This window comes from Ischnura elegans, chromosome 10, assembly GCF_921293095.1.
Source record: "Ischnura elegans chromosome 10, ioIscEleg1.1, whole genome shotgun sequence".
Lineage (NCBI taxonomy): Eukaryota > Metazoa > Arthropoda > Insecta > Odonata > Coenagrionidae > Ischnura > Ischnura elegans.
The window spans coordinates 58,034,905-58,059,392 of record NC_060255.1 but is presented as its reverse complement, the minus strand read 5'-3'; the positions used below and the strand labels follow the sequence as shown (position 1 = coordinate 58,059,392).

Here is a 24,488-nt window from a genome sequence, read left to right as displayed (position 1 = left end):
AAACTATGAGGAAAAATAAACCCATTTTTTCATATTTGAGGTAAGGTACTAGTGAAAGGGGTCTACCGTATCAACACAGAAAATGTCGCAAGTTGAAGACAAGACAGTCATCACGAAAACGAAAAATGTTTATCGAGAGTGAGTGACGACGTCAATCACGAGGCACGCGTGACGTTTTGGCGCCGTGGAGAGTGGGATGGGGAAATGATAGGAAGGGCGCGACGCCCACGGAGGGTATTTCTGGCTGTCGTTGTCGCGTCGAAGATCCCGGAATATTCCCTAAGGGAGAGCTGGACTGGGCAGAAGTTTTTACTCCGCATTTAGAGCCTAACTATACATTTATCGCTTTCCTTTTTTGTACGAACATAGGTTAAACAGTGTTTTTGTCATACACATACCGAATTTCTAGGGATGTGCGAGTAGCACTTCTTGATCTCGAGTCGAGCTGAAAACTAATCGCGAGTATCGAGTCAAGTTGAGTATAGTAATTTCTGGATCAGGCAATACAACAGTTCATGCTCCAACGTATTCTCATTTTTCCAATCCTCTCGTGAAATTTCTCCTTTGAATCCTTCCCCTTACGTACTAAGGAAATGATAATAAGGAAAGTTGATGGTAATTGTGTCAAAATCGGGAAAAACCGGCATTGTCCGCGACAACCTTATCAACGTAACAAATTTTTCTTTCTTTCAGAAATATTTACAATTTCTACTTTTTCTCTCAACGTTCGAGTAAAGAAAAAGGGGAAGGGGAAGAATAAAGAAAAAGGGGAAGGGTACAAAAGTATCGTATAAGAAAGTAATAGCGATGCAGCGGTCCTCGGATTACTCCGAATACGCCGCGAGGTAGGAAGACGGTGTGCCACCGCGCCTGACGAAAAGGTAATCGGAGCCCACGTCGACGACTATTGTGCAGCAAGCTGAAATCTCGAGGCTAAGGTATTAGAACGACGTATAGACTTTGAAAACGATATCATTACCTGAATTTCATAGTGGCGTTTCCTGTCGGGAAAATTTGGAAATCACTGGCCTCGACAGCTCTGTAACCAAAACTACTTCACCCGACATTCGTAACGCAACTCGAAGCACTCGAGTAGAGTAACTACTCATCTCGACTCGGATTTTCGAGTAGTCGGACATCCCTGCACATTTCTCAAAATGGATAATAATTTTATTTTGCAGTTTCAATTTTAAAAAGTCATTGCCAGACTTGAAAAATGAGAAACGTCATTACCAGTAGAATGTTTAAAAATGTTTATTTACGATTGCGTCCAGAGCATCCGAAATCGGCTTCGGCATTTCCACGTGTTTCTGTCAGGTGGACTAGAAGATACGGGGGGGTGTGGCTGGCCCCTTCGATTACCGAAATGGCAATCTGAGGAAGCGACCTAAAGCTCAGTGCATTCGCGCCACAAGGGAGAGGTAGAGAAGGAAGAGGGAGAGTGTCCCGTGCGGCGGATGAAGTACCGTATTTGAAAGCCTACCAAAACGCACTCAATCAGGAATACATATGTCTCCGAAAAATCTCCACCAATACCAGGATTTGAACCTGGAAACAACTAGACCTAAGGCTAGAAAGCCAGTACTCTTAACTACAACACCAACCCGATCCTCAACCCTTTGATTAACCAAATGAGAAACGAGTGATACTTCATATTCCAGCCCCCTAATCCAGACGACCGGAACCGATGGGGCAGATAACCCAAATGCACCATCGAAATTCATTGTAATGATTCTTAATATGGAGGGGAAACATACGTCACGAAGAAAAATACATCCTCCCATTCAACCAGCTTTTTGTGATATTTAAATAAGAAAACTTGAAAGTTGACCCTCTCTTCTTATGAGTCGGTGGCGTTATAAGACCTCTGCTTCATTTATTACTTCATAAAAAAAACTTTTAATTATAGGAAGGAATAGCTCATTGGAGAGTAAACAAAAGCGAAACAAGCGAGGCCCATACACGAGGCCGGGGAGTAGCGGAGAAGTAGTGAACCTCTTGGCCTGAGCTCGTAACGTCATCAACTTGTCTGCAAAAGGGTTAAGGATATCGTTTGTCGTGGAAAATAGCTCGAGAAATTGATGACGGACGGGAAATCGGAAAAATACGGGTCCGCTTACTTTTCAAACTATCACAATCTAAAATAACTTAAAATTGTAAAGAGCTCTCGACGAGCGAGAAATTGAAATTCTCAGTATACATTTTAGGTCATAGCACTTTCAATCGTAAAAAAAAACACAAAAATGAACCATTCCCAATTCATTATTTTCCAAAATACGATCGACACCTTTAGAGACCCAATACGGAGGAGTATTGCTTGAAATCTTTTATTTTTAGCACTTACAACTAGGATCATTGTGGATTAAAAGATCGAGCCATGCCGAGCCATATTGACACTCAATGGCGTCTCCTGGCATTCATTCTCCTCGCTATTATGACCGGGCGGCGAAGGCGACATAGACGAAGGCCGTATACCCTTGCCTGATCACTTCCTATCTTACGCAATTGGCGAGTCAGGTAACCCATTTAAGGCGGTAGTTGCACTACGCCCCGACGATCGTCAATCATTGCACGTTGCTAAGGCGCAATGAAATAGATGGTGAAAATAACTAGAAATATCATGGTGCATCAGCGTATTTCATTTTTTTTGAGCTACAGGACTTAAATCGGTCAGAATCAATTTTGATTTCACGCTGGCGAGTTGGTTACCCGTGAATATTTGGCTGCTTACACATTCATTCTCATTTACGCCTTTTTGCGATGCCGAGGAGTTGTGTAAAAGAAGTATGAAGACGCATAAGCAAGCATGAGAAGATGAAGGATATTATTAATCCTAAGATTGGTTTGAAGTAATGATGTATTTCTTCTCTTTTATACCCTTTATAACCTGTCTTATATAACTCATTCGGGGCCTTCCCTTGCTCTTCTTCCCTTCCACTTGTCCTACGATTGTTTTCATCAGGCCATAATGCCTCATGATGCGGCCAATTTACTTTTCCCGTTATCTCCTTGTGTTTACATGACCTCTCTTTTCACCCTCTCTTCTTAGAACTTCCTCATTACTTACTCGACGTATTGAGAATACAACTATCTCTGAAAATAAAATTCCGCTAAACGTATATTCCGCCGGGTTAATGACCTCGAAGCAGCGATTCCGATGGTTTATGATGTGAGGAAGGCCTCAACTCGATATATTTTCGATAGCGGTTTGAAGTTGCGAAACAGATGAACAGATCACCAAAATACGACAGCGTAAACTTCGATTATTTATTTCTCCACGGCAGGCTTGCGTCAAGACCACGCTATGCGTCTCCGCTCTTTCGAGGGAGGGGAAATATGGTACAGGCAGCACGCGACTACGTCAAGTGCACGAACGTGACATGGCGACGTGCTCCAATGAAATGGGACACGCCATTCCGCAGATAAGGTGATCCTCAAATTGTGGGGGTGGGAATTATTCGACAGCAACAGCAAACGTGCTGTCTCGCTCAAAATAAACCGTGTGCTGGACCTTGGATTGCACCGGGAACCATTTTCAAATAATAAAGTCATTGAGTACGATATTTATCGGAGGAGACATAACGCTTGGGTGGATCGAGTACTGAGCGTGGAGGGGATATTAAAAACCATATTAGAGTAAAGAATATTTGGTAAGCGGGGGAGGGAGAGAATATGATTTTCAGATAGAACGCCTAAGGAAAAAGCATTTTGTGAATTGAAGAGGGATGTCTATAATGGGAGGGAAGACGCCCTGAATAATGCGCCAATGCTCCCTGACAACCCTAAACCGGTAGAGTACTATAATAATTGTCTACATTTAAAAGGGTATTCTGATTTCAATCCTCTTAGATTTTCTTCCATCATGTCAAGATATTTCTTCATAGCTGATATTAGTGAGACCACCTTCCGCTGAATACTCCCCTCGTTTATATAAAACTGACAGTCCTGATATCACACAATTCGATAAGAAAGAACTAAAAAAGGGTTTTAATGAATAAATTTATTTTCCAGAAGGAATGGCTTTGGTACCTGCTGCAACATTTTCCTTAAAATCTTCTTACATCTTCACGATATCTTGCAATGATAGAGTGCGTGACATAGGTTGAGTATTCTCGTCAACACGCACTCGGGTATATGGGGCTGCAGCCACAATGACACGAGCTATTACATGGCAAGGGTTAACTCACACCAATCATGAATCATTAATTCCGCGACCTAAGACGGTAATGTGGCCCAGATAGACACGCATTGTAAACTTAAGGCATACATGAAAAACTACGAACATGTCGACCTGATCGTACTACTGGACATGTTATTCGGTTATTTTTCGTCATAAAAGTAACACAGTAACCAAACAGTTGATTAACACCATTTTTCAGTTCGCGATGAATTCTGTAGTGGCCTTCTTACACGTTCTCAGGAAGAATGCAGATTTGAATCTCTCGGTCCTCGGAACTTATGCTCCCGGAAACTCGTTATATTCTTTGTATTATGAATTTATAAGACTCTCGGTCCCAGATCTCGAGCTTATATTCCAAAATGCCATAGTGCGATACGTCTTTATAAATATGACGTCTTCTGTAAACATTTCACCATAAAACATAACATTATTAAAATGAGACATTGCAATATTTCCACTTATAGCTATAAGTGTAAATATTGCAATGTCTCATTTTAATAATATTACGAACTTCCACCACATCGTGCCTAACATCATACAAAATATAAAACATAATGATAATATTGATCTTAAAGATTTAAAACACGTGCATACAGGCTCGAGGATCCGATGCTTCTTCGGGTAACGAGATCATTATAAAGAATTACTTTCTCCTTTGCTATCGGCTCTCGTCGCCTGGTTCAAATACAACTCTGCACGGTGCTAAGCCAGCCCCAGGACCCCACATCTGTTAGACACCGATGGTTTTGCTTCGCCAATAGGCCACAGAGCAGCGCTGGAGAGGGACAAAGGGTGGCACTTCCGGGGAGATACTCTTTGAGTGTTCTCTCATTCCTGTTTGGCAGTGTACGCATCGTATCACTGGCCCAATAGCTTTGAGGAGGCGCGGCGTTCCGGTTGCGAGGGAACGCGACCACTCGACCGACATCCTGCCACAGGAAGTGATGACGGCAAAGATGTATGCTCCGGTCCATTCATAATACGAGCCCTAAGGACTTTATTTTTTCAATCCTTCGATTCGCCATAATAGGGGGGTTTCCTATTATTTTTTTATTGCCTAAATCGAAAGATTATTACTCCTGGAGTACGCATTTCACGCTCTTAGATTTTCGAATGACGATTTCTATTTTTCGCGATTAAACGAAAAGTGAACATTTTCAAGCGCGCCAAAACGCCACGGCTAAGTAGGAATGATGGGAAAAGTCCGTGTGACGTATTTCTGGTTCCCGCTGCCGCCCTGTGAGGTGACCTTGAGGCGAGGCTTGAGCGCTGATACGACGCAGGATGCTAGCAGGTAGCGCTTGGCTTAAATATGGATTATTACTACCTTATCAAACGAAGGAAACTTTCCGACCTTAGACAATTTTAATAGGTGATTATTAAGAAATGTTTCCCTGAGCTCTGTGACTCATGCATGCATTGGTAATCTCAGACGATGTAAAACTCCTATCCTTTCGTGTAGAAACTAGGTCCCTGTGACGTCACGTGGAGTGGCAGCGCATGGGCGCCAATCTGGCCTTTTTCAAATGAGGAAAAAATTGACCATTGCCATTCGTTTAAACTGGGATTTCTGAAACCAAATAATTTGTATATTATGAAAACCCTAATGGTGGGTAACGAATAGCAATCAATGCATTTCGTTTTCTTTTGATGAATTGAATACTTGTGCGAATATCTGGGAAAACTTGAATTGTTGAAACGTGATAATTGAAATTCGTGCATACACTGCTAAATAAGTTAATCATACCAAGTCTCGTAAAAATAGGACTTCTAAAAATCAGACATCGATCTGACTAGGAATAACTGTATAATAGCAATTATAATGACAATAAAAGAGCATATCTCGGATATGAAACTACGGCATATTGATTAAATAAACAAATGAAATTCGTACCGTAAATGAGCGCGATACGATAAACACGGCTACTAGCGAACAGAGACCGTGAGGAAATGAAAACAAACGGCAATCAGGGAGACATCGTGGACCTCACGTTGGAACCGTATACATATTATTCCCGGGTCCGACAGGAAGGAAAACATAAGGCCCCTTTCAGACGTGACGGATTTTCGCCGGCCGCCGTCCACGGCACGGCACAATGCCTTTAAATAACCATAGTTAGCAATGGGTGTCTTCAGACGAGTCGATTCACGCCGTGGACGACACGACGCCGTGGACGGCCGCCGTGGTATTCACGGCTCCCATTTCAATCCGGCGCGGCGTACGCCGTCCACGGCGTGAAATAAACAATGTGGTGTATTGGACTGTTCAGACGCGTCGACTTATGCCGTCCGCCGCGTAGTTCTATAGAATTCAGAGTAGCGTGATCGGCGAAGAAATGCGGACATGAATAATATTTCATCGTTCCCATATTTTAAATTGTGTTTTTGAGCGATATGGGAGATTTTATAGTGGACGTTGACGCTTTTCTACCAAATCCAAGTCATGCAATTACGTGTGCGATATGTCCAACAACTATCAACCTATCTTGAGCTAATCATTTATTTAAATGGAGAAATAGAGAAAAAAGGCTAAAATATGTGTATTCTATTAAGTTAATAATGAGACTAACGATGTACGCAAAAATAGTCTATATGACTTTATGTACATATCAATTGTAAATTACACCGATTCTAGACATTCCATACGATCGGGGAGCTGCCGCGGACTGCGCGCGCGGCAAAAACATTGATTTTTATTTTTAGTTGATTCTAATTATTTAAGTATTTGATTTCTTTTGATGGACACTCTAAAACGTTTGATGTAATTTAATGTAAATATCTTGAGATAGCACGGTGATCCTTTTCTTATAATCCCAAATAAACACAAAATTTCGACGAAAAACAGTCCTACGATTTGTATCCTATCGACGATAAATATCGGTAATTATAACGAAGAAATTAGGTTATATGAAATGTAAATTGAAGGTGGCACTAAATAAATTATATCTTATACGTAATTAACTTGCTAAAAAATTCACTTTCCAACGTCCGTCGAGCACGGTATTCCCCGTGGACAGCTGAAAGCTCCGAACTGTGCCGCACGTTCGAAAAATCGATCTTAATTTCGGCGTCGCGGGTGGTGGCTTTCTCCTTTTGGTATCACTCTCTATAGGTTTTGTTGCGTATGTGGTGTAAATATCTCGAGGTAACTCGGTGATCCTTTTTTTATAATCCTACATGGACATAAAAGTGGAGCCTGAGGAAAAGAGGAGTCTGAATTATAAAGTAATTTAAACTTTTTTAAAGGAACTCTACCAAGCATGCATAACCTCAAGGATGCGGAAACAGTTAACTACCAAATCGAGGTATTGAACATTCTGGAGAGGATACAGCAGTTGCGAGCAGTTTCTTCTCCTTTAGCAGGATCAATTCATTCGCCGACATCACTTAATTCTACGCCGTCAAACCAATCAACTTATTCTGTGAGAGAAGTGGTATAGTGTTTTGGGATTTTGGGATGCAGCGAAAGGTTTCAACTTTATCAATATTTTATGTATTTTGTAAAAATTCTTTGTATTTTTTTTCTTCCTGTTTGATTTTTTTAATTATTTGAAAGTACTGGGAAGAATTTCTGATAGATAATTTTTTGAGAAGTAAGCAATAAAAAATTCTAAAATCGGACTGAATGAAAAAATCACTATGATGCACTCCCCAGCTCACATGAAAGTGTTAAGATCTATTACATTATCTTTCTTTAGTAATGAAATTTTATGTTTCCTTTGTCTAAAAACAATTTTATGAAAAATAATGCTTAAATAAATAATTTTAAAAAGAAATTAAATAATAATAACCTATCAAATGAGTTACTCATTGGCTAGTTACAGATTTCATATTTGTATCGAGGTTCCCTAAACTAAATTTGATATATAAGCAGCATAGATAAAATTTATATCAGCAGTATAGATAAACATTTAAATTATAATTTATATTATTATTTTAAAATTCGCTCCTATTCATGATAACGACTCAAGAACTATTGAATAAATGTCGCTGATGGCCGTGCCGATTGCTTGCCGTACTGTTCTCTGTATTTAACGGCGCGCCGCGCCGTGAACGGCGACCGGCGGAAAGTCGTCTCGTCTGAAAGCTGCCTGAATTTCACGGCGCGGTGCCGTAGACGGCGGCCGGCGAAAAGCCGTCGCGTCTGAAAGGGGCCTAAGATACACTGCCGGAAAAGTTATCGCGGCGGCGCCTCTATCCTTTTTCCTAACTCTCCAGCCCCTCCCCGGGTGATCGGGCGTATAATCCACAGGCTTGGGTCCCGGCCCCGGTGTGTTGTATCCCTTAAAGGGTTCACCTAGAACCCTCATAGTCTCTGCCGGAAAAGTTATGTTCAGAAATACTGCTTTCCGCGGGCAACCAATGGCCATAATAAAGAACTGGCTACAACTATAGCACTTCTACGCAAATATATATTTTTTAAATGACGCCCGTCGTTTTTCAGCTTAATAGCTGGTATTCTAACAGCCCCCGCCACACACCTGGATGGGACCAACGGGATGGCATGTGATTGTAGCTGTACGTAAATGGCATCACTACAGAATCAGGTTTCATTTCCACAAAAAATAACAGTAATCAAAGCTTACCAATAATCTGGACTTTCTGCGGTATATTTTCTGAAACTTTCATAAAAAATTCCAGGAGTTCAACACACCCTCACGGAGACTTAAGTCCAAGTGAAGGAATAATGTACAAAGATAACTTTTTGATCACGGAATTCGTTGCGAGGTTAGTATGAAAAGTGCGACATGTGGCTGAACGAAAAAATGATCAATCAATGATTTAAAATCTTGATGATTTCAGGGTTACTAGCTTATTAAATCATGACCGAATAAACCTAAAAATTATGGAGTAACCGATGGTTCGAGCTGCCAGGGTTCAATAAAATGTTATTAATAATAATAGTTTATTTACTAGAAATAACTATTACAAATACCTACAACAAAAAAAACGTGGACTTTAGGTGGCAACATGTTTATAAGACCTGACGGCCACCAGCAAATTAAAACCAATGTATGCTCTTAAAATAAATGTTCAACACTTTATGGAGGAAAAAAGTCCATCCTTGGTACCAATTATCATTTTTTTAATTATTAACTTTATAATATCAGACGGCAATACTGACAACACTTTTGACCCCATGTGCAGAAAGGAACATTTATACAATGTTAATTTTGGTAGCTAATTACATTTGTCTAGCTCCTTAAATTATATTTACATTTATCAAATGCACTAGGCATATTGTCACTTCTGACATACCTAAAAACAAAACTTAATTACATATAAGCGCTTTATTGGCGATATCTTAAGCCTAAGAACAACAGAGTATTCACATACTTTTCGACACTATTGCCTGAATTATTTATTTCTAACGTAAGTCTATAATTCATAAGAGAAATTAAAATATCAGGACGTCGATCTAAATAACGTTCTCGTTTCGGGATCAGCTAACTAGGTAATCCTTTGGCGTCTCACCATCGCAGGATGATGAGAGCAGGGGAGGTGCGAGATATATCGAACGGGAATGATCGAACATTCCGGGAGAGAATCGAGAGGGTCCATTTGCGGTGGGAGGAGGGATTCCCCGCCAGAAGTAGGTTGTGCAAAGTGGTGAAAAGTGGGTCACAGGGAGGGTGGAGGCGTGTATATATCGATAGGGGTGCGAGGCGTGGGAGGGCGGCGCCGACATACGCTACTCGCACTACCCTTTGCAAAAGGCGGTCCGCCGCTGATATACCTATCCTTACGCCGCTGATATACACCCCACTCATCGTGATTTACTCTTTTAATAATACCGACGCCACCATCTTGAAACTTACCAGTACATGGTTGGCTAAAGAGTAGAGCCTAACCAACTTTCATTCACCTTCATCTTAAACATGAAATACTACCTAGGTATGTTCCATGAGTTTAAACTTTTTATTTGAGATATGAAAGTGCTTACGAGGGTTAACTATCTACACGCCGAAAATTTCTTAGTGATATTTTCAGTATAAAAAATAAATAGGGAAGCGAGGTTGCCTAATGGATAGGGCTCTTGGCTGTTTACATCTACATAAGACCCTGCGAGTCACCTCTAGAGTGTTTGGCAGAGGGTGATCCATCACCAGCATGCTTCTTTTCCAACATACAAACTATCCTTCGCGAGGGGTTCGGAGTTCAACAGCCCAGACAACCCTTCGGACACCCCGAATCAAAAATCCTTATAATAATTTCCTCAACATACTATCACCTTTGACCGAAGAAAACACTACGCTTCGAAAAGAGAGGATGGGCAGAATTCATACAAGATAATATGGAACGAAATATGCCGTCAAGCGAGGAAGGCTAGAGAAGCGTGGATGAATAATATTTGCGAAGACGTACAAAACAATCTTGTGAATAGAAAAGTAGAGGCCGCCAATAGGATAATCGCAATTTTCCACGATTATAAAATTTATTACGGCCTATTTACTTATTTTTTCCAACTTCCCCGATTATGATTAGATTATAGGATATCCTGGGTTAGGTCCTTTATATGTAAACCTCACCCTCTTTGGCCTAGTTCAATGTGAGCTTCAACCTCACCATACTGCACCAAACTTCGAAGCTGTGTCAATGAGTGATTGAAACATATTGAAATAAATACTTGCAATTTCCCACGATTATATAATTTATTACGTCCAAACTTTCAACGTTACTCCATAAGATGATGAAGTAATATTTTAATTTAAGATGATGCAATAACCTAGGCCTCGGAGGCGGTGGGGTAAAGTCCTCGCCTGCCAAACCGTAAGTCACGGGTTCGAATCCCGCCTGGGTAGGTGGTCTCTATCCAGGGCATGGATGTTTGTGTCGTGCTTTGTTAATTTCTCCGTTGTAAAGGCCTATATGTGCTGTTTTCGGAGAAGTTGGAAAAAATAAGTAAATAGGCCGTGATAAATTTTTTAATCGTGGAAAATTGCGAGTACATATTTATTTCGACATATATTTCACTCCATCACGCTTGGCTCTTCGGATTTTATGAATATTGAAACAATGTGCGCCGTGAAAAAGACAAAATACGATCGGTCGAGCGTGTTTAACACGTCCTTACCCTGATGAGCTTATACTATTAGTATGAGGGGGAATATATGAGGGAAATACCCAAAGCGTGAACGAGTGAAATAATCACACTGGAACCATTCATACTACACATCGTCACCTCATAGTCCCCCTTGGATCCGTGGCGCAGGGCGTCCGCAAACGATTAGAATACCAACCGATATAACGAATTACCTACAGAGTGGCTAATTTTCACGAAGCCCAAGCAATCATTCGATGACATCTCCCAAACCAGTTCATCGAAACCGATATCGATAATCATCGATAGCTTTTTAACGACGATTAAAATACCACCCAATATAACGTATTACCAACAGAGTGGCTAATTTCCACGAAGCCCAAGCTATCACTCGATGACATCTCCCAAACCAGTTTATCGAAACCAATATCGATAATCATCGATAGCTTTTCCAAGGCATTCCACCGTAGGGACGTATCTCCAGTGATAACAGAACCATGCAGATTCCTGCGAGCCATCCATACACTATCAAACAGAAGAGGTCTCTGCTTCCATTGTGACATTGACCCGATAAGTCGTCCGATATGAAACCCGTGCTCTCTCACTGAACATATTCAATCGTCCCTTCCCCATTAGATTCCTCCATTCCACCCGTTCACCTTTAAAGAACTTAAGCATGTTAGCGGGAGGAAAAGAGAAGCCTTCTAAAAACCCTAGACGACGGGACAACTTAATCGGTCACAATATGGGACGTGATAGCCTGACGAAGACAATCACCGAAGGAACAGCGGACAAGAGTAAAGGCTAAGTAAGGCCAAGAGAGAGAGACATAGAACAAGTGTATGGCAAATGATGCCATTATGGCCTGATGAAGAGAATCGCTGAAGACCAAGTGGTGGGGAAGAAAGGTAAGGGAAGGCCCGGTATGAGGTATTGAAGAGAGGCTATTAAGAATGTAAAAAATACGCTAACGTGAAAAGGTGTGCTGATAAGAGGGCGGAATGGACAGCTGCGGCAAACCAATCTTACTGAACAATCTTAACGGATTGTTGACTCATAATGATAAAAATCAAGTCTATCTTTTCAAGTTTGCGAGTCATCGTGAATGTAAAAATCGATGGACAAATACAAATTAGCGCAATTAGAGAAAACATAAAAAATATCGATCGTTCTTCCTCTATTCATCGCGCTTCGTCTTCATCCATCTTTCCCCTGATGGCTCGAAGACTCTCTCTGATTCTGTTCTTGACTGATTTAATGGTCCAGCGAAGCAGATCAATTGTAGGCAAGTGAGAAATATCGGAGAAGGCAAAGATGAGGGTGTACAAAACTATTTTCCAGCCAGTAGTGATGTATGGAACGGAGACCCTTACCCTACTAGATAAACACAGGAGTAGATTCCAAAGCTGCGAGATGCGATACCTCAGACGTGCAGCAGGACGCACTAGGAGAGATCGAGTGCGAAATACAACCATCAGAGCCCAATTCCAGCAAGAGAGGTGATGGAAGCAAGACCGGAGGGAAGGCGAGGAAAAGGACGGCCAAGGCTGGAGTGGGAAGGAAGGTTATGAGGAGAGGCTGGCAGCCCGGCGGGGGCTGAGTATGAATGATGTGAAGCGGCTCGCTCAGAATAGGAGGGAGTTTAGAAAGTGGCTGGTGGACCCCGACGCAAAAGGGGATAAGAGAAAGAAGAAGAATTAACTTAGAAAATTGCCGAACAGGGGAAAAATCATCATTGCCAGCATCACAAGCAGCCGCAAATTTATTTTTTGGGAAATTACGCATATCGATCGTCTCCTCCTGGAATCGAACGGGCTAAATTCGTGACGAGAACTCACTAACGGCAGATGCTGCATTTCAATAAATAACACACTTTTTTTTGCTAGATTTATGTAAATTTAACTTAGATTTAACACCTTATAAATATTATTATTCGAAAATTGCCAATTATACCTACTCTGAAATTCTTATAATACAACTCATACTGAAGGGATTTTTAAAATCATCATCACAGAAAATGTTGTCTAGTTTAATCTCGTCTTCTTATATCGCTACGCATGAGGTTACACAATTGTATTTACTGACGAAAAACACAGAAAAATAAGTATCTAGATGATCAGACCCCCCACTCCCCTTCGGGCCGGGAGTTTTTGCGGATTTTTTGGCCCCGCCACAGCAAGTTGATGCGCAAGCACGGGCAACTGTTAGTAACGAAACTAGGGATGCTTTTTTATTAAAAAAAACCTCCAGAAACCTCGTCTCACCCATCTATCATAATAGTTCGCCTTCGTTTAAGTGAAAAACTTAATACTTATACCGCAACTGATATCATATGCAGCTATAATTATCTAAAAATAAACACGGTGATTAGCAAAATCTGGTGTGTAATTATCCGGTGTGGAGTGCCACTCAATATGATCCATCATTCCCCAAGGCCAAGTCCTTGTTAAGCATATGCCACGACTTTTAGCCCCAAAAATATATGCAAACTCGACTATTGAATACTATTGAGCAAAAGATCCACTATGAGAAAGGGGGTGTGGTTGAGCAGCAACACGGGTCACGTCCTTCAACGACATTCTTTCCCATACGATCCGCATGGGGGTGGTGGAGGGGTGTCCGTGTCTGCCAAGCAACGAAGGCCGTCATTACCTCTCCCTCAGATACTCATTGTCAGCAAAGGACACAGAGCAGGTGTTGGCTAAATATGCACTCAATTCCAAGTGAAGGGGTATACGTTGTTCGGTTACGGTGCTTTTAGTAATCCCACGATAGACATTTACATACTATACTACCCCGCAAGCTGCCTCAATAGGCGAGTGGTGGGGATGTTATGACATAAGCCATTGAAAAAAAGAAAAAGAGAGGGCTCAACGAGGTAACCTAGCATTTAATGAAGTCCTTTATTGTTCCGAAAAAAAAACGAATTCCTATACCTCTTCCTTCCGCAAAATATCCTTAATTTATCGTTTCTGTCCGACCCAGAAATATTTTGAGGGTATAAGATGACGTTCTCCGTGTCGCTTTGTATGATATATGAGTGGGATGGAATCCATGGGGTACAAGTGATTTCTCCATTCTTTACAGAAATCAGGTATACATAGCAAACGAGATCAATTAGATACTTTGTAGTGCATTTGATTTTCCACTCGATGTCCCCACAGAAGAGAGACTTACTCGTTTCCTTGGCAACCAGGTTTTTTTGTATTTCTTCTAATAATTAGCTTTACCTAACTCTTGAGAAAAAAATTACTTGTACCCCTTGGCTTCCAAACCACTCGTATACTCTTAATTGCTCAATCATTCTATGCCTAGCAGGTAGCTGTAGTGTCTCTAGCGGCTTCCGAACTAATTTGTGTAAAAGTCGCGTAACGCACTGTTCAGTTGCAGATTATTTGACGAGTGGTGTAGCTTTCCTTTGTATTTTATTTAGTTCACGGCATAATTCCTTTTGGCGCCGGATAGACGAATTCCGATTTTAATTTAATTCAATATCGGTATTGAAATCGTGAGGAGAAAAGGGTGGTTTCCCATTTCTTCATTATTGCCTAAATCGAAAGATTGTTACTCCTTGAACACGTATTTCACGCTTTTAGATTTTTGAATGTCGATATCTATTTTTCGCGCTTAAATGAAAAGTGAAAATTTTCAAGCGCGCGAAAACGCAACGGCTACGTACGAATGCTGGGAAAAGCTCCTAAGTCGTCATTCTGGTTCCGGCCTGCAGCTGTGTGAGGCCACCTTGGTGCGAGGCTATGAGCGCAGCTACAATGCAGGCTGCTAGCAGGTAGCAGAGTACTCTGCTAGCAGATAGCGCTTGGCTTGAATAAGGATTAATTATTAATTCCCTATCAAATGAAGGAAACTTTCCGACCATCGGCAATTTTAATAGGTGAGTATTAAGAGATTTTTCCCTGTGCTCTGTGCCTCATGCATACATTGGTAATCTCAGACGATGTAAAACTCCTGACTACACGTATAGCATCTAGATGCCTGTGCCGTCACGTGGAGTGGCAACGCATGGCCGCCGATCTGGCCTTTTTCAAACGAGGTTGAAATTGACCATTAACATCCGTCTAAACTTGGATTTCTAAAACCAAATAATTTGTATATTATGCCTATCGTTTTCTTTGATGAAGGAAACTACCCTATTGGACAAACGAGCGAAAGCTACGGGGAAAACTTCTGTAAAGTTAACAGTAGAGTCTTTTCGAGATGCACAGTCACTGAAAAATCTAAAACGATCCACGCCCACATCTAAAGTGCATTAACTACGGACAATATGGCGAACGTAATGAATATTCCGTTCATCGAGATACTTGATTAAATTAGAAATAGCAGGACACTTCCAAAAAATCAATAAATTTCCACACGCCGATTCCTGCGAAGCAAGACGCAAGTGGTACCCCCTGCCTCCCCGACAAAAATCCTAAAAGACGACCATTTCTCCCACAACCCTCAACATTTCAACTATCCGAGACCCAACCTCCATCCTTCCACTTACCCCCTCTTCTATAGAAAATGGACCGATTAAATTGCGTACTATGTTAACTATGATGATCCTGATATTGCTGGGGTGAGAACGAAACAAACCCTCACTCATCCGTGAAGCCATTGCAAGCAATAAAATCAGACAGAATGTAAAAAGAGACATTTCAACTATCCGACACCCAACCTCCATCCTTCCACTTACCCCCTCTTCTATAGAAAATGGACCGATTAAATTGCGAACTATGTTAACTATGATGATCCTGATAATGCTGGGGTGAGAACGAAACAAACCCTCACTCATCCGTGAAGCCATTGCAAGCAATAAAATCAGACAGAATGTAAAAAGAGACATCGGATTAAAGATAACCTACACGTGAAACCCCAGGAATTCTTCTCGGGTCCGACAAGGGGTCTAAATTTCCATGGGGGACGTTTCGATGCACGACTTGCGTATCGTCATCAGGGAGTCCAACTGAGGTTTCTGGTCGCCTCATATGCCCTTTCCTGGAGGACAGGTGCCTGGTAAACTCAAAAAAAAGGGTATACCTGGGCCATGGAAAACTAGAGCCGGTGCAGACCCCGAGAGGAATCCTAGCACCTAGTACACCCGGAAAGTATACTATCTAATTTCACAACGCAGTGTCGTAACAAGGAGGTGTCTTTATGGAGGGAGCATGGATCGGATTGAACAGCACACTCCACACATGAAATCGTATAATCCAGTGAGAATTCGTCAATTATGCAAGTAAACTACTAATTTGAATTAATTAAAGAGGCCAACTAAAATGAAAAAATAATACTGCATTTCAAACAATTAGGATTGCTGCAATACGAATATTTTTATGACTCTAGGGGGAGGGGTGATCTATAACCCTCATCTCCCTCCATAGTTACGCCACTGTCACATAGAACTCAGTCATCCGTGACATTCTACCATTCCAGTCCCAACTCATCCCATTTGAAATGAATATATGCCAACAACTCCAAGTATTATCATTTCGCAGGAATAAGTGACCAGTAGTGGGTCACGAGAAGTCGGGCATAAAATACAAGAGCATCACGCTGCTTGAACCCTTACGTCTATTTATCAAAGGCGGCGAAAAGCTCCGATCGATAAAAACGATCATATAGCTCGACATTTTTTTTCACCTCGATTGAAATTTTCAGTTCTTCTTAACTCAACTCAGGAGAGGTACCTGGATTTATAAAAGGCTACACAAAATCATTTTAATTACTCACCCTCTCCATTTCCCAGACTAAAAATGAAGTTGAGGATGTCAAAAATATTCATGTCAGCTTGAGTGATACAGCCGCCACGAGTGCTCTCATGCTTATATTTTCTGCGAGGTTGTAGTGCGGTGGGGGCTCGGTAGGAAAGCTCGAAAAATAAGAGCAGTTTGCCCACTATCTTTGAATTTAAAAAATCCGCATGAATCCACGTAAGCTACCATCTTGGTGAGGAGGGAATCGTACAATATCCTACAGCCAAGAAGAAGACAGAATTTAATCTGAGCTATTCATATACTTACCTATAATACAATGCGCCTATTTACGTTTCCTTACTAGTCAACATTGCGTCGACAATAGGACTTTGACACTCACAAACCAAAATTAACTGGTCTTACTACAACCTGTTCATAGGAATCAGCGCTGTAAATTACTGAGAAAATATCATTAATTGAAATTTGCACTTGCAGAGAATATTCTGTATGCAGGAGGATTGGGATAGGCATTAAGGTCGCTAAAAGGTGGCAAAAGTTAAATTAAATAAATGGGTCAATAAATTGGTACACAAATAGCCGAAAACGGAGGTTCAAGTTCACGCCCGAAGCATGGCATATACATGATGATAGTTGCCACTAAGTGTTATCAGCAGTATTAAGGCGCGAAATTTTGGTGGCCGAGTTACGATACTTCAGACACGTGCGTAACTTTTGCAGTATGTGTAAACGTACGAGTAAGCTTTCGTATCAATCACTCCCGGGGCCAATATCAGCTAGGATCTTGAAAGCACACAGTATAGTTATGGGGATGGGATATTGCAGAATTATGACAACATTGGAATCCAATTAAAAATGAAAAGTTGCCGAAACAAACAGAAATGTTGCATCAGCAGTGATTGTAACCTCTACGTCCTGAAGTGTCACAAGCGCAAATATTCAAGTCAACACGAAATAGGCTTAGGTGAACAATAGAAAACTAGACGGACTGATTTGAAAGTCCCTTGATGCACTGCTCCACAAAAACTCGCGCGATTGCAAGAGCACGAGGACACACTGAGAGTACGAATCGTGAACAAATTCCGCGCTGTCTGCACTTCACGGGCAGAAATTCTCGCGGGCCGAAACACGAAAATTGGGAACACAAATACGTATTTGATATATTTATGTTGACATGAGTTGTTAGAAAAGGAAAAAATAGACCCCTAAGAACATTGTTATTGTTAACAGGTTACCACTTTATTGACGCGATGTTGTCTTTTTCATAAACTAATCGCATAACATTTGGCTCCCAAGTTGAAACACCAATGGCATCATGAGAGGCTCTGGGCTAAAACTATATTGGAGCTATAACTTAACTGCATTGTGCATGTTTATTGCGCTTTTTCAATAGAGAATGTAAATGATCATCGGTGATGGCCTATATCCTCGCACCCTGCTGTGTCGTTGGGGAAATAAAAGCTGGCTTACCAAGTTCTTTCCCCATATCATACTATTACTAGTATGAATTAATTAATAATTAAGAATGCTTGTAAAAATATAAGACGGGTCCTCCGGTTTGCGTGTAGCTTGCGTCGGGCACACCTGATACCAACGAACAATACAAAACAGATTGAACGTAGTCACCAACTGGAGGAGACTACATCCATTGCTTCAGCTTGCATTTGGAAAGGGTGGGGAATCTTCAATGGGCACCGCCATGCGCACAGTGGGGCAACGTGCGGAAGCGCTAAAAGCGTATGATGATACATACTTAATGGATATCGCAGTATATATAATCTGAGTTCCTACCTTAGCCTAGAGTGTCGGATAATACAGCTACGTAAAGTATATGAGTAATTTATTTCTAAGTGCATCAGCATACGTACACGGATTGACATAGGGGTAGTTTCTGCTTTCACTGGCTTATCTACAGTAATCATTATCCATTGGCAGTGAAACCCACCATTTAAATGAGGGATCTCCTAGAGGGGAGGGGGTAGTCTAATACGAGCGAAGCAACAAATAATTCAAACGAAATAAAACGCGATTGTCTAGATGACTGAACATAAATAGGCCCTACCCCTAATATCACAAGAGTGAAATTACGAAACGCCCGTGTGTAAAGTATTCGCAACCGTGTAAAACGTTGTTCTAACAGCATGTTTTGCATGCTCTAGCTTCATAGGAAGATTGCCTTCCCATGAATGTGGAAGAATAATTTGCTAGTATGCGTTTTTATGGCCGTGTGGTGTGCATTTGGGAATCCTCTTGCGCACGGGTGATTGATCACCACCTGTACCCTAGGGGTGTCTCCCAAGGTATTATGCAGCTGTAGATGAATTCAACCATCTTTGCTTCCAGAATTGAAGTACGTCCATCCATCAGTATGGCACGGAGGAACATCGGTTACCATCTCTGTATTCTGGGTCAGAAAGAAACAAAAACACTAGAGAGAAAAATTAACGATTGGAAATAGGCATGAAAAATCGTTTTTGAATGAGCATACAATAAAGGGAAAATATGAAATTTAGGCTAAAATTCAAACACTCCTAGCGCACACATACCACTCTTACCTCCGTGTAAGGCGACGAAACTACAGACAAGTTAACATTACCATAAGAATGAAGTATACTTTTTCGGGAGAGATATCGTAGAACAACAATTTACAAATAGCTGCCGGCCTCGGTGGCGGAGGGGATAAGTTTTCGCTTGCCAATTAAGGGGTCGTGGGTTCAAGTCCCGCCTGGGTAGGTGGCCCTTATCCATGGCGTGGTTCTTCGTGCATGAATAACTGTTGAAACCCCGAAGTAAAAGTTCGAAGACGGTGTTCGGTGGTATGGGAATAAATTAATGAAGTACACTAAGACATCGTTAAGTACTGTCTCCTTTCCACGATAGCCTTACTGTTTTAATCAACCTGCATCGGGCGTATGCTGTAACTTAGCCCTGAAGAGTTTACAACCACTTATTCTTTCGAAGGCTCTTGAGTGACATGAACTCCTTTTCAGATATGAGCAATCAAAAACTGTTGTCTAGGTCACACAGAGGATGACATATTGGAACAGTAATACAGACAGATCCGATAGCTGCGAAAAATAATACCTACCAATATGCTATAATCGCTTTCCATTCATTTCCATAAAAACTTTCCATTTCCATGACCTCTGCCTTCCTGCACATAGCGGACCAGTAACATCGGTAAACTCCCCAGCGAATTGAGAAACCTGCATGGCTTTGTTGTCTACGTATTGACACCGACAGCCAAAGGCCCTATCCCGGTCCCCCGCAAGGCAACTGGTGCGGTACCCTTTCAGGGGCTCACGGCTGGTCGCCCCAACACCCCCCGCCATAAGCCTATCGAGGCGGAGCGGTTTCATTGAATGGGGTGGGAATAGCGGTGGAGTAACGGAAGCGATAGCTGCAGAACAGCACTCACCTTTCCGAGATTGATGAATCCGTGCTTGGCGGCGATTGTGTCCGCGACTTCCGGGCCGCCCTCCACATGGACGGCCCACTGCCTCGAGTAGACGGGCGCCGAAATGTCCGAAACGTCTTCTGTCGACGACGATGACCCGCATGCCACCAACAGCATGAGCAGACAAGAGTAGGTGGGTCGCAGCACCAGACTATCCCGAGGGGGAGACCACGTAATCCTCAACGCCATGGTGGGGAATCACAGAAGAGGACGCACACGCGAAGTTACACCAAAAATATTTTTAAAAACACTCTGCCGACGGCTTCTTCAGGAAAAGTCATCAAGACTCCTTTAAAAACGCCGAAAAGGCAATAGGCCGCGAATATCAACACAACACGCAGGGCTAAAACTCTAGATACACACACTTTATGTACATGAGAAATTAATTAGTAAACAAGATTAAATAGAACAGAGATTTTCACGAGAGCTTGGCTCAAATCAGCGAGACAAGCTCATTCTTTTCCTCTCAGTCACAAGGGATAACTTAAATGGACTCAGGTAGCTAACATTCTTCAACGCCAATTCACCAATACCTCGGTGATAGGAGTGAAAATGAAATCAATACATGTATTGCCTAATATTATTATCCTTCGTCGGCTCATACGCCCTTGTCCGCCTGGGTCGGCGTACTGAGGAGTCGCTGGGCCTGCATGTGATCCGTGCGTAAGAATTTGTAGCGTAGGCAGGCAGCGTAGTAATAGTAGTAAGGGTGGTCGTAGTATTTAGTTTCCCTGGGCAGCAGAGTCAACTGACGACCGCCGCAGATTACAGCTCCCCGGAACACATTCCCCCGTTTGGTCTGGCAGGCTGGGATGGTCTGATGCACGCAGGACGGACGCTGTGGGTTCTCGGGGAAGAAGACAGTCACGGACGTGAATGGGACGAGGCGGATGCGATCCGATGCCTCGGGACGGCAGACGTGCGATTCAAGAATCACACGCGGCAGCAGTAAACAACACGGGTATTCTTCGGTATTCCAAGCCTCTTACGACTCCCTCAATGTCCCCGCTCGGCGTCCTCCAGACGGAAAACGTGACTTAGTTAGACGAGTCGCACACACGCATTCCAGCACACGGGGAGCAGTAAACACTGGCCCTTCCCTCTCTCTACAACCGACCACTCGTGACGGCAGACGTGACTTGGGCGATTCACGAGTCATACACACACACAGACACACAAAGGGGGAGCAGTGAAAGGCCGATCTCTCACTGACGAGTCACGTAACCGAGGGCAGAAGGACCAAGGTTAAGAGATGGTTGGTAGCTTCACGGAACACGGCCACTCACTCACGCATTCCGAAGCACACATTGAGCGGGGAACACAAAAATTAATGAGGAACGCGACGTAAAGAGGGAAGAAGAGTTGCTTGCACCCGTGTAAGCAAGCACTCTAGCGACCGTGTCCAACATAAGCGTACGCAGTCCTCCCCGAGCAGATCCCGTCCGCGGACTGGCGGACGGAAGGGAAGAAAGGCCAGCAACTTCCCCTCCCTCACCGCTAACCGACACCTACAAGCGCAAGCAACCCCTACCCTGCATCCGAGAGGGGAGGGAAGCTGTCTTTCCACCCCTCTCCCAATTCCTTAGCCCCCTCTCCTCCTTCTTGGGGGCTGGTTTTAGCCTCCCCCTCCACGCATGCTTCCACTGGCGACCGCGTGACGTTGCACTCGTACTACGCGAAGGCAACTCCACCTAGGTAGCACAAATACAAACTAAACGAGCGAGCTTCCGGAGTATTAGGCGGGAAATTTTATCTTTCGTGAAGAGTAGACCCTTGGGAATGCGAAGTCCTAAAAGTCGTTCAAGCTTATGTTATTGGATCTAAATGAATTGATTCGAAGAATAAAATATCCAATTCGCGAATTAATATCGGAAACGGGTTTATAGGTTGACATGCAGGCAATCGGCGTTTCGTTATCATTAGTTTAATAGACATGTTAACGTCAGGACTTACTAATAGGTTAGTTGATTTTTAGTGTAGCCTACTAACTTATATATTCCTTAAATGCTTCTTTCTAAATTTTCTTTATATTTCTAATAGCATATTTTTGTGTTCTAGCTTTATCGGCAGATTGCCTTCATGAGTAGTTGGCCAGTTTTGCCATTGCATGAATGTGGAAGTATAATTTGTTACTATGCGTAACATTTTTTTTATTACCGTGTGGTGTGCATGTGGGAGTCCTCTTGCATGATGCATGCTGGTCATTGATCACCCCGTGTCAAACACCCTATAGGTGGCTCAAAGTGTGTTATACAAATGTAGATGAAGCAGCATATGGGTCGTTCAGAAACATCTAAGTTTTATCTTCTCATTGATATGACACAGAAAACCCTTTACTTTTTATAACGCATTGATTTTTCATAAAAGTCTGTGGATCAATAGGGTGGTTTCCTATTATTTTTTATTGCCTAAATCGAAAGATTATTACTCCTGGAGTACGTATTTCACGCTTGTAGATTTTTTAATGGCGATATCTATTTTTCGCGATTAAAAGAAAAGTGAAAATTTTCAAGCGCGCGAAAACGCGACGGCTAAATATGAATGCCGAGAAAACCTCGTGAGCCGTCGTTCTGGTTCCCACTGCCGCAAGTGAGGTGACCTTGGGGTGAGGCTTTGAGTGCTGATACGACGCAGGATGCTAGCAGGTAGCCGAGTACCCTGCTAGCTGGTAGCGCTTGGCTTAAATAAGGATTATTAATACCTTATCAAACGAAGGGAAATTTCCGACCTTAGGCAGTTTTAATAGGTGATTATTAAGACTTGTTTCCCTAAGCTCTGTGACTCATGCGTGCATTGGTAATATCAGACGATGTAAAACTCCTATATACTCGTATAGAAACTAGGTCCCTGTGACGTCACGTGGAGTGGCATCGCATGGGTGCCAATCTGGCCTTTTTCAAATCACGATAAAATTGACCATTGCCATTCGTATAAACTGGTATTTCGAAAACGAAATAATTTGTTTATTATGAATACACTAATGCTGGGTAACGAATCGCAATCAATGCCTATCGTTTTCTTTGATGAAGAAAACTACCCTATTTGTTACAATCATCAACAGGTAGTATTAGTTTGATGCAGCTCTCAACTCTGATATTTTTAGTTCAATAATTCTCTTGACCCTCTTCTCTGCAACCATTTTTGAAATTCTCCAGGTACTTGTGCATTTTTTTAGTTAAAAATAATTTGCCCATATTATACATATCAAGACATGTAATTTGGATATTTTCCCTTATTTTAGCTTTCTTAAGAAGAGAATTTACCATCCCACCATTTGTTATTAACAGGACGGGCGAATCCAGGATTTTTTTCTTGAGAGGGAAGGCGGAATGCACAAAGTCTTCTCAAATTTAACATTAAAAACAACATACAACAATTACTGTAAGAAATATTCTCTATTTTAACATGAAAATATTAATAAGTTACATATATAATAAGGGCAGTATTCGAGTCCCTTTTCCCACTTAGGCGATGCTTTTTTTCGAGCCGGCAAATTTGTCTTCTTGACTAGAGATCAAGACTTAATGATTGAGGCTCTGTATGACACAACACAACAAACGTTATGATAACCAAATTAAAAATCTTGGGGAAGGGGGCACATGCCCCAAACCCCCCTAAATCCACTTATGTTCACAGGTGTTATGATCTCCAAAAGTTGCCATATTCACACGCATTAACGTTTTCAATAAAAATCAATGAGAAATAAGTCGAGAAGTAGATTTCATGGCACATATCGCTCCATATCCCTGAAGCTCTTCAAACTGGACCACTAGGCATTATACTAATACACTCAAGCAAATGAGGTTTCCTTGCTTAAAAGAGATCATCTTCTCGTATGTACTTCCATCAGCTAGTTGGAACATTTGACCTCTGCTATGATGCCATGGTGAGGTATTTCAAAGGATCTCTTCAAATGAAGGGAGAAGAAAAAGGCCACCTTAGAGATATTGAAACCATACATTGATTTGCATTCTTGAAAGGTTTGTTTCATTAAATTATAAAAAATCTTCAAAAAAATCATATAATCTTGCCCTTAGAAATCTTTTGGATGAGCTAGATTTGATTTCTTCAAATACATATGAAAATCCTAGGTAATGA

The 24,488-nt window shown here is 41.9% G+C and overlaps 1 protein-coding gene across 1 annotated transcript in view; it reads right to left on the bottom strand.

The window, feature by feature from the left end:
- LOC124167131 (furin-like protease 1) overlaps positions 1 to 21,858 on the bottom strand; it is a 457,244-nt gene extending 435,386 nt beyond the window's left edge. Inside the window, exon 1 of the mRNA XM_046544929.1 lies at positions 20,352 to 21,858. Coding sequence (XP_046400885.1) covers positions 20,352 to 20,579 — 228 coding nt within the window. The 5' untranslated portion in view covers positions 20,580 to 21,858. The remainder of the gene's footprint in view (positions 1 to 20,351) is intronic.
- Between the last annotated feature and the right edge of the window lie 2,630 nt (positions 21,859 to 24,488).